Source organism: Nesoenas mayeri (genome assembly GCF_963082525.1).
Source record: "Nesoenas mayeri genome assembly, chromosome: 1".
NCBI lineage: Eukaryota > Metazoa > Chordata > Aves > Columbiformes > Columbidae > Nesoenas > Nesoenas mayeri.
Window position 1 is genome coordinate 58,267,566 of NC_137541.1, and position 12,039 is coordinate 58,279,604.

Consider the following 12,039-nt stretch of genomic DNA (forward strand, 5'->3'; position numbering starts at 1 on the left):
AGAAGTGTGCAGGGGAAAGGAAGAAAGCACTTTAAATGGTGGAAAACGCCCACCTTGGCTGGTGGTCATGCTGCTCTACAGCCCTGTCTATGGCTCCCTCTAAGTCCTGGTCTGTGACAGCCACAGCTTTGCTCATTCTCACTAGCATTTTTGCTATGCAAAGTCTCACAGCCTTTTTATATCTCTGCAGGGTTTGCCTGCAAATATATTAAGTTCATTTTGTTTTGTTTCATTTTTCTAGAAATTAATCCTCCCCAAAGGTGCCATATCTAATTTGTTCTGATTTCCCCTGTTTCAGCCAGGCAGCTCATCTGACATCAAGCAGTGTGACACACTTCAAAACCACTTTCTTTTCTCCCTTTCTTCTGCCATCCTTCCTCCTTTTCCCATGCACAAACACCACAACACACATGCCAATATTTGTCCATCTGGCTTATTTATTTTATACATTACACAGTCTATTATCAGTTTCATTCATTAAACACCAGCGAGCTTTAACACCTCTGGGTGTGGGCACACACACATCACTTCCATATGGGTGTTCCCATGGGTTAAACCCTCTGCAGCTGAGTCTGAGACTTCTTTGGCACGTCTTAAATTTAAATGAGCAACATCTAGAGAGCAGCCTAATATAGCATAATGCTGGCAGTAAAGCACATACATAAAAAGATACGAAAATTCCATTTATTTGTAAATACTTGTTCTCTTTGTGATCTTAGTGCAGATGGAAGAGATTGGTTAGAATTCAGTGCCGATGGCTGACAGCCTTGGAACACAAAAATCTGCTACATATGCCCAGAAACACACCACATCAAAATAAAATCAAGATGCTTTGTGAGCAGCCCAGCAAATGCAGCTTGGCTTGGATTTGTGTTATTCACTCCCAGGCTTCACTGCCCACTACCTATCCCACATTTTCAACCCTACAGCCTCTCACAATCCATTCCTGTAAGGACTCTAATTTGGCCTGTCTTTCTACTCCAGCACCACGGGTATTCATGGACCATGGATAAGTTTCGTGTCTTTGAGACCTTTGTCTCCAGCCATATCTGAAGTGAGCCGAAGGGTCTCCAAGATTTTCAAGGGGAAAACTGGCAGAGAGATTTATGAACTCTCTTTTAGGACTTCTTTTAGTCTGGCTAAAAAATATGATCCATATCAATGTATATTTTCATTTCCTGCACCTGCAAAAACATAATTGATAAAAACCGAGGTCCACAGTAACATAGATTTAACTCTCGGTGCTTGAGCAAATGCAGGCTCATTCTCAAATGACAGCGAATCCTACCAGCTTGGCTTCAAAGCCTTTGAAAAAGGGTGAGGGAATTCAAGAGTGAAATATGGACTTGCTGGCTGCTCCCCACTTGCGTAACCCACAGTTTGGGTTTAGCCATATCTAAAGACAGCAGTGGTAATGAATCAGAGCCTTCAACAAGCCAGCTTCACAGATGGGTGTTTTGACCTTGACAAATCCCCTCAGTTTACATAAATACACCGAGTTATGACTGGAGGTGGCTAAAAAGCAGATGTACTGCCTGTTTTCTGGGTTTGCCCGAGGGCTTGTGGCCTCCAACAGTTGGGTGGCACGGGAATCTGATCCAGGATGAAGCTCATCACCCTGAGCCATAAATCCTCCCTGCCTCTGCCCAACCCTTATTTAAAAAATAAATAAATATATATATTTTTTTAAATTAGACATTTGATTTGTGTTTTGAAACTCTCTTCCCATTGGGGTTGGGCAAAAATCAGTCAGAGGTTTAGAAGCTTTTGGAGATGGGACGTTTCACACACACAGTCTAAGCTTTGTTTCCATCGGAGAGCAAACAAAAAAACACACTAATGGGCTTTGTCTTGGATTTGCAAAGTGTGAGAATGCATGAGGCTCCTGGTCTGCCAGAAAAAGCACCGCAGCAGAGCTCCACTCCAGGGCCAGGTCATGGGTACCCCCCAGCCCTTCCAGCTTGTACGCATGCACCTACCACGTTCCTTAGGGGAAAACGGTTCTTGTGTAAGTCATGACAACTAAAGGCGAACCAATCAAACCAACCTTTTCTTATGCTTTCCATCTGAAGTGTATCCAATAAACCCAGTCTCAGCACATATCCATGCTATTCATTCCTGAGTTAGGTTTTAGTCATTGTTTTCTTCATTTTTCAGCTCACTTTCCAAGCTGGGCCAATTTTTTTTCTTCCACAGCTGTACCTCACTGCCAAGCTGAGTCTTTATTGTCACCCTCAGCCCAGGCCTGGTAGAGTCAACTACCCACAACCTTCACCTATTCAAGTATCTGCCATGGTGCTGGTTGTACCCTGTGTGCACATTGCATGCTCAGGCCATTGAGGGACAAGTTCTGGCAACAAGGGTGATAACTGAGCTAATTTGATTATAGTAAGAGTTTTGCATCTGTAAAGCCCTTTTGGCAAGTCCCCTGTGGCTACTAAAGTGTTGATGCTGAAACAGGATCTGTTATATCCCACTCTTAGAGAACTGTAGCTTCCATCTGAACACCTACCTAGGCAACCATCTCCTTCCCAGAATGAAGCAACAGCCCTTCTCCCACCCTGCCATCATCTGCTTCTTCAGAACTCCACTGGTACTCAAGCACAGTTGGGTGCTGGGTCCCTAACCCCCCAGCTAGCTGTGCCTGTTGTGCCAACAAGACCTCAGGGTCAGAGGACTAATCGTGCAACATGGATATGAGTGAGTAAGGGGAAGGACATGCTGATGACAGAAAAAAGCTGGTCCCTTCACTCCTGTAAAGCACTACTAGTCTCTTGCACAGCACACAAAAAGAACATGTTGGTTCTTACTGACTTTCCAGGCTCTTGCTTCAGGATGCATAACATTTTCAGCTGATTCTGGGGCATCTTCTGAGCAGTGCCACCTTGTCAGACTGCTGTAACTTCCAAACGAATGTTCTCGGGAAGTCTGTGCCCCTTTCACCAGCATGCTAGCCTGACCCTTCTCTGTATTTGATCCACCATTGGATCCTCCGTATGGAGATCTACTGAGATCCAGAGAGAGAGGCATGTACCTTCAGAAACACCTTTACTCCTCTAGTTTGTTCTCCTGGCAAGGGCAACAAGGAGAACTTTTCCATTGCTCTGTCAGTGGACATATTCACAGTGAAGTGGAAAAAATGTGTAAAATTATGCGGGAAATACATAAGTGAGTATTTATAGCAGATTTTTACCTAAAAGCACACCTTCAAGTTGATGGAGAGTGTTGCTCATCTTGTGTATACGGGGTTTCCTGATCTACAGCTGGACAGCCTGGTGTAAGAACTGCGTACAACTGCAGTCTTACCATTTTGCTTCTCCCAATTTGTCTAGAATTAATTTACCAAGAGGTAAATTAATGGTAATAACTTACTCTGTAGCCATTTATCTATATGCTGAGGGTTACTAGAGGCGAGCACCTGGTTAGGGCATATGTGCTTGGACTCTCTTTTGGAGAGTGTTGAGGGTTAAGATTGCGGGGTGACAATAAAACCCTGGCAGATGTATTGTTAACCCCCTCTCCCCCACACAGGCGATCGGGAGGGAAAGAAGGACAGAGAGAAGAGAGTTGGAAAAAAATTAAAGATGTTTTACTAATGCTATTAATAAGAATAGAGAAAATAATACAAAATATACAAAACCAATCTTGAAAGTCTCAGCAACTGCAGAGCCGGCACCTGAAGTCCTGGATTGGACTCTGCAGCCAACCAGAGCTGGATTCAGTCTGTCACTAGGCCTCAGTTCGCAGGGACGACTAGCAAGGTCCTCTCCTAATGTCGGCCATAAGCAGAAGGGAAAAGGCAAAAAGGGACGAGATCCTCATGATCTCCCACTTTTATATGAAGTATTCACGTGAATGGGATGTTATACACAGTTGGTCAGTTTCTTGGTCACTTGTTTCTCGTTGCCCCCCTCGCGAGATGTCCATCCGTGCTTATCAATAAGTTTGCAATTCCATTGCTAGGTTTACCAAAACATGTGTCTGGTTCTCCAGGAAAATGCAGTTAATATGAAGGCTTTAGCTGACAGGCAAATTCACTAAAAGAGAAACTTGTTTTTAACAAAACCAGGACAGAGAGACTTACCAAGACCTTGCTCAGTCATAGCAATTGACCTCAGCTAACTTTCACAGGGCCCTCCCATTGGTACCACTTGAGAATTTCTCCTCAAAATGTTTTTGATCTTCTGTTGCCTCCTTCCCAAGTAGGCTGGTGACAAATGTTTTCCAAAATGCTTTATTTTTGTGGAGACATTCCCTGTTCATTTATTCCAGTGAGATAAACTGGCCCTGATTGTTTTACTGTCTGAACATGACTTTTCTATAGTGCCTTCTAGTTTTCTTTGGCCATGTTATTGACACCGGGTAATATAACATGAAAGGAGTTTGGATGGGCTTTTACAGAGAAATCAGCTAAATAGCTATTAGAGGATTAAAAGCAATCCCATGGCCAGGATTACACATCTTTAAAATGCTGATAATATCAAGGAGCAAATGGATTTGTAATTTAATGTCAGAAGAGGGAAGACTTCAAATGTGCGGTTTTTTCACATTTGATAGAAAGATTAAAGTGTCTGCATTTGGTGTGCATGAGTTTGATAAAGCTATAGCGTGGTTGCCTAGGGATATCAGTGTTCGCCTTTCTTGTAAATAGTAATTGTGCCGCACGGAGAGAATTCTTGGTCAACATTTTTATTTAAACTTTAACTATCAGGGTGACAAGTTGAATCATTGTCCACTTTCAAAGTCTGATAATTATACACTTTGGCAGCTTTGAAGAAAAGTTTTATGTAGACAGAAACAGCTCAAGAAAACTTTTGAAATGTATCATTCAATTGAAACCCTTGCTGATCTCCGTAGAAAGCATCAATCCATATTTGGGAAATCTTGAGCTCTTTTCTACTTCCATGTGCTAAAAGTGTGCAAGGGGTTTGCATGACAACAGGAACTGTGAGAAAAAAAATGTACACCCTTCCTATGAGTGGTTCAACCTGTGACAGATTTTTTCCACAGAAAGAATTTCCTTTTCATCCAATAATTCATTTTTCTTTAAAATTAAATTAAGCTACATGTGACACACTTACTTTTGCATCTTCAATATGGAAATTGGATTGGGAAGCCTTTTAAGGACATCTCTAGAGCTGTTAAAGCCGTATAATCTAAAAAAAAGTACCTACAGTTTTATTGAAATGTAGACTTCTAACCAATTTCCTTGACTTGATGTCCAGAGGTCTTTTCCAGAATATTATTTCACAAAATCCAGGTGTGGTTCTGACTGCATAGTATTAAGGATATGCAACAAACAAACCAGTCCCATGTAGATGTGCATCAGATCAGCCTGTATCGCACACAGGAGGAGATACCCTACAGTGGCAATGGCAAAGCACAGGCCCAGGGTGTGATGCTCTCCACTCGGTTAGAGTCCTGTTGAGGAACATCCCATGTGAGATGAAGCTGCAAGGGGGCAGAGCCATGACCCAGTTCACTTCTCCAGCCAATCTAACTAGCTGATCACGGAGAAGGTGGCACACAACACCATCTCTCTGGGATGTGGAAATCAAAAGACTATGGCTCCTGGATGGGCCTCTGTAGGGGTCAAACCTCTGTGATAACCATTTGACCTAAAAAATTATTTGGGGTGTTACCTGATGCCTCCTGCGCAGGAAGTAACAGTCATTCTGATAATTTTTATCTTCAGTGGCTCTGTATGTTTTGGCTCTTTATTGTCATTATATATACATTAGCTGCTCTTCATCTCCAAAGTGCTTTACAAACAACTATACGTTTCACAGAATTTGTCTTAGGTAGTCTGAGGAAGTCTATGTTTCTAATACATAACAAAGATTTAATCTCTGCTTTGAGGGAGAAATGCAATTCAGACTTACTGACAGAGTTACCAGAAGCACTACCATATTTCCAGAAATCTCAAAACTGAGGCAGGGAGAGAGGCTGAATCTTTTGTCAGAGACCACAAAAGGAATAAAAAAAGCCCCCAAATAATGGATCCAAACCAGACATTCAAGCCGCTGCCTTACGCTTCTCCCCTTTCTTGGATAACAATTACAAACATGCACCCAAAAATGAGTGCCTCATCTCTGGATGCTTAGAGAGAACTGCCCAGGTAACTATACTTCTTGGGTCTGGGAAACAGGCCCTGTAGAAGTAACAGCCCTGAGGAAAACAACATAGTCATTAGAAAAAGGAAACTGCTTACCACATAGAGAATAAAGAATGAAGCCTGTGACTGCCATTGACATTTTGAACAGTGCTGCTTCAGTACAAATTATTTGCAGCAAAATCATTTGGACAACTCCGTTAGGCTTTTTCCATTTCTGAACTGTGTGATTTGCCTAAATGTGTTTGGTTTTCAAGGTTATTGGTTGTAATTTAAGAAAAAATAATTAGGTACAGAGGTCCGGCAATACCTAGACCCACGCTTGGACTGCAAGTACTTGAAGGTAGGCACCCAATAGCTTAAAGTGTACAAATATTCACAGTAGTTTCCTAGAAATCAGCAAAGTAGTTTGTACCAAATAATTTTGACCAGATGCCCACAGCACAAACCTGCTCCTTATCTAGATTTAAAAATCTAAATAAAAAAATTATTTTCATAGGTAGCAGTTTGTATTTACTTCCCATTCATTTTCTTTATTCTTTCCTGAACATTTGTTACTTACAGTGCTGTCCCTTTCATTATCGACTGAAAGAGAAAATATCACAGCGAGGATTAATTCAAATTTTTATTTAAATGAAATTGATGGACATGTTTTGAGGTATTTAATCAGTATTTGTTCTTATTTGTACAGGAGTATTTTTTCAGGTGTGTAGTCAGCATAACATGAAGGAAAGACAAAAAGATACAAAACCATTTCAACAACGTGATGCCAAAAAAAAAAAAGTTTGAAACATCTGTGGAAATTATGTGGGTAAGAACAAATTTATCCAATATTCAGAATGGAATTTAAAGACATAAGCTAAATGTTACTTAAATCTGGCCTTTGAGAAAGGAAGTTTTTAGAGTAATTTGCAGACAAATTCTCATTTTATGTAGCCATGGTCCAAATTAAAGGTATTCCATAGATTTTGAGATCATTTCAAAAGGTGTATTCTTTGACAAAGTAACACAATATTCTAAACAAAAGGAGAAATACCTATATTTTCATGCAGATGTAAATGGATATATCTAATGTTGCCCTTTTTGTACACACCAGTATCTAACCACTACAGGAACATATTTCTAAGCATATAATCTCTGACCTGTCAAAAAGACACAATCAAAACTACTTTGTCCACAAACTCAATTTTCAGAAAAGAACGACAGAAGCCGGTAACACTTTTTCAGTATCACAAGTAAAGCTTTGCTTTTGGAGGTGCCGTTTTACAGAACTCTGCTTCCCTCTTCCAAGCATTGATTATAATGAAAGTGTCAGATTTTATTTTCCTGAAAATTATCCTTTGAACAATCACCAAACAGCCAGTGTCCAATGTATGAGTTGCTTCTTTCATTTTAGAAGATGTCATAAAAGAAATTAATTCCCAAATATAAACTTATTTATATTATTTCAATTGCCTTTTCAGAAATAGAAGTATTCCTGTGAATTTTCTAAAAGTTTTAGGGAAAGACATTTTATCTAAATCTTACCTTTCCCAGTCCAAGTGTTTGCAACCCAGTGCATCTCAGGTTAGCAGTCAGGAAAAACACACAATAAAACTTACAGGAGGAAGCAGGAGAAAGGGGAGGAGAATTTCCTGAAATGGATTTATCTGGTTTTGCTGTCTGAACGAGGGAAAGGCAAAAGAAAATAGACAAGCAGAATAAAAGCTGAGTGAAAAGTAGAATGCAGAAGTTGCTTCAGTTTTAAAAACTCAAATGAAGTTTAGCAATACAGCTGAAGCAACCTGACAGATATCTGCTTACAAATCATCTTTAGGTTTTATACAGACAGCATTTAAAGTCCATTGACAAAATACCTTTTCTTTTTTTTTTTTCCCTCTCTTAGGTGTTTTCCATTTTCCTGGTAGTCATTTTCACCTGTAGAAAAAGCCCCAGGGTGTTAAGATTCAGTTTTCAGCCGAACTCGAAGGGTTCTGTCTCCAGAGAGGCTGTTTCCTAGCTGCCCATCTCCTCAAATTCACTGTAGGGCGACGAAGCTGAGGAGGTTTTGGACTCTCCATCACTGTTGCACTCCCGCGGGGGACCAGGACTAGGAGCTGCCACAAGCTCCTTGGCAGGGAGTATTTCCTTGCTGTCAGACCCAAAGGGATGGCAGTCCAGCAAGCTCTGCAGGTGTTTGATGTAGCTGATGGCAGCTCTCAGGGTTTCCACTTTGCTGAGGCGCTTGTCAGCAAATTCCTTGGGCAGGTGCTCTCTCAGGCGCGTGTACCCCTCGTTTACACAGCGCACCCGCTGCCTTTCCCTCTCGTTCCTCTTTCGAATGAAGGCAGGCTCGAAGGAATAGTCGTAGACACCCACGCAGCCAGGGAATGGGATGTAGGAGATGCGACCTGCGTGCCTGCCGTAGGCTTGCTCCCAGTAAGACGGATCCAGATGGAAGGGAACCCCAGAAGGTTCCCTCAGGGGGACCCCATGGGGATGCACATGGCTGTTAGCCAGGGACATGGCTCCTGGAAATCCTGCGATCCTGTTCAACAGTCCATCATCATCTTTATTGTTGTCCATGCTTCTTTTGTTTCTATTTTTTTCCCTCACCAGTGGAATGTCAGTTCCTGAATTTGGCTTCCAAATCTTGTATCAGTCCAAGCAAGGAGGAAACATTTGTATAGGTACTCTGCCCTGCAGGCTGCAATTTCCTCCTGTGGTGTACAAAAATTCAGATCTCAAAGCACGGCAAACAACTCACGAGGTCCACTCTGTGCCTAGAAATCAGCTCCAAGCCTTGTTGTTTTTATAGAAGTAGGATGCCAGCTAATTTACAGACAGGTTTTGACGACCATCACTCCACACTTTAAACCCTTCTTTTCCTCTGATCTTCATATTTCAAAAGATAATAAGAGGGTTCCTGTGTATTCCTTTTCTCTCAGCTTGAAATTATGACCAGAAGAGTTAATGCCAAACATAAATAATCTTCCAGGCTCTAAACACTTCTCATGTATTGTAATCCACGATACCGTTTGATATAATTGTCTCCAAAAGATGGGTAATTTGCAAAGTTTACAGGGATCTTCAAAGTTTTGGCAGAACTCCTCCCTTTCAGGAACCAAGGATCTTCCGTCATCTGAAAACTACCCAAAGGCTTTTCACAATGAAGTCCAAAAGACAACTGCAAGCTTTGTTGTTTCGGCTGCTCTGGTCTAACTGAAACAGCTCACAAGCAGTTTGCAAAACTTATACGGCATGTCTCTAGCTTTCTGGGGAAGCTGAGAAATCTTCAAAAGAAAGAGTGCTCTCTTGTGGTTGCAAGTCATGTCAGATCAAGAATACATACGGCGTGCAAGCATAAGAAGAAAACTGTTTTCTCTGTCCAAAGAGAGGCTTTTTCAAGAAGTGTGCATTTAGCAAATGGAACATGAGCATTTTCAAAAACTCTTCAACACTTTGCATGTTTCTTTTCATTGCAGGAATGTTCTGGTCATCACTATGAGCACCTGCCTCAGATAAATGATTCAAAGGCGACGCCCTGATTGCCCCCTGTGTTGTTATTACTAGATGTTTACACAGATGTTGGTTTCCCTGCTGGGCCCTACACACTGCTTTAACTGGGGAGCTGAAAATCCCTTGTGACTGTGCCAGATCTGGGCTGCATCCTCCAGTTTGCCTGCAGCATGTCAGGGAGAAGAGGTGCACAAAAGACAAGGACTTTTGACATTTGAGGGCATAATGTCCTCACCTGTGCCTTTCCTCTAGAATATCCTGTTGTGTTAAGATCCTCTGCAGCAATTGGAGGGTCTTTGACATTTCCCACATTATTGTTCAAGAGCTCTATAGTTGTAATTTTTTCTGAAAACACATCTTCACACTTAACTGAATTTCCTTTTTCTGCCACAAACAGTTTGGGGAGTTGAACATTTGATCTGGGACAGCTGTGGGAAGGGACGGACGTGAAAAGGTACAGGCATGTAGGCTCTTTTAAAACTGTTCTTTTGCTCAAAGTGAAAGTTTCCGCCCTGCTCAGTCTTTCATGCCAGACTGCCTCAGAGCGTGAGTAACTGAAACAACATCCTCCGCTCCGAGAAACACATCTATGTCTCTGCTGAGTCAGAAAACAGCAGCTATGATGTCAGCGTGCATTTTCAAGTCAGCCTCTGCATCCTTGCTGGCAAATTCTGCAGCTTCAAAAAACAATGGTAATCTCCAAAGTATGATGAAAGTACAGGACGACTGTTCCAGAGAGACGTGAGCGAGAACAACTGACGACTCTACTTTATGCCAGAGGCAGGATCAGCACCAAAATGGCTCAGAAGCCAGGGCAACTATCTGTCTACTTTCACCTCCATTGCTAACGTTGCCTAGCAAGAGCTGGTGTTTGAAGCTGAAGATTTTATAGCAGTATCTGAGAGTTAGCTAATGCACTTCATGAGGAGTTGAGATCTTTTTCAGTCACAACCAAATGTCATTCTAAAATATGTGCCATAGCTCAGATGGAAGGTATGGGTGTGAGGCAAGAATTACTGGGGAACACCCCATGGTATGTACAACTCATTTTAGAGCAAACAATCAAGAAACCCTTTCTGCCTTCTAAAAAAACTTTGGAAACAGTTGAACAGTCTGGGCTTTTCAGTATTACTTGCACTATAAACTTTGCTGTCAGAAAGGTCTCCAAGTAGAAACGTTTTCAGAAATGAATGCTGAAATGAAAACAGGCCACTTGCTGTAGCACTGAGGGAGGCCAGGACTTAAAGTTTTCTTAAAACAAAAAGGATGTTGGCCTCTAAGCAAATACCTGAAGCAGGAAAAGGACATCTGATTTGTGTCATCATTAGATTTAAAACTCTGTTCTTTGGTGGTATTCCTGGAAGGAAATAGAAGCGTGTCTCTTGGCAGGTCTCAGGTGTCAGCATGTTTCACAGCTCTCCATGACCTTGCCAGAAGTCTAGCCATGTTCAAAGACAGGGTTACATTTCAGCTTTGTCATGCAAGTGCACGATTCCTTGCCGCTGGACCTTTTTTCTATGTTTACTGTAAATGCAGGACACTGGCACTTCCCAGAGTGTCAGAATCGCACCTGTGCTAAACAGACATCTGCTGTTCCTACACAAAAATCCATGTTGTTGACCCTTTAGACAGATACATGAAGGAAAATTACAGGTAAATGTTATTTGTTAATCTGAATGGCTGAAGCTGATCTCATACCAAATGAACTCCGCAGCCTGATTTTTCGTATGTGCAAGAGAAATGAGAAAAATATGCCACAAGCTTTTGTTGAACATCATACCTTGTTGACAGCCAAACGTCACTTGCTCAGAAAGGGATTTGCCCCTGGGCAGGCAGCCAGCGCAAGGCCAACGCACCTGAAATCCCACTGAAGGTTCTTGTTGAGAATTTGAGCTAAAGCAATATTTTGTTCCCACACTGACCTCTGCACAAAGCTGGCCCTTCTCAACCTGTTTGCACGTGCAGGCTCAGTTATTGTAGCAGGACTGGCCCACCAAAGGGAAAGGCTAATACACATTCTTTTTTATTTTAGAAGTAGGTTAAGGCTACATGCATAATGTTCCTCTTCTAAGACAAGCCTTTGATCTTCTTTCTTACACTGTTTCTCCAATTAGTTCCTCTTCACACCTTTGCCTGGATGCTGCTGTGACTCTAGAATGCAATATCCCCCACACTGATACAGAGCAGATGGCCTGGTTTGCTTTCCAGGTGGTACAAATCAGGTTGTATTTGCTGCTCTATAATGGCAGAAGTTGTACCGTTTGTATGTATATTGTATGTTTTGTTTGGCTTGTGGTTTTGTTGTTTGTTTTTGTTTGGTTTGGCTTTGTTTGTTTGTTTGAGTTTCTTTAGATAAACTTTAAATTAGGACACTGGGAGATTCCTTACTTACTCCATCCATTGCCTGTGGTATTTGAACAGGTTCCTTC

At 41.8% G+C, this 12,039-nt stretch overlaps 1 protein-coding gene across 1 annotated transcript; it reads right to left on the bottom strand.

Moving 5' to 3' along the window:
* Window positions 1–7,778: 7,778 nt before the first annotated feature.
* Window positions 7,779–8,677, bottom strand: ASCL4 (achaete-scute family bHLH transcription factor 4; the record flags this gene model as incomplete). Its single annotated transcript, XM_080364213.1, has 1 exon — window positions 7,779–8,677. One exon carries the CDS (start codon window positions 8,675–8,677, stop codon window positions 8,108–8,110), a length of 570 nt encoding a protein of 189 aa, XP_080220339.1. The 3' UTR covers window positions 7,779–8,107.
* Between the last annotated feature and the right edge of the window lie 3,362 nt (window positions 8,678–12,039).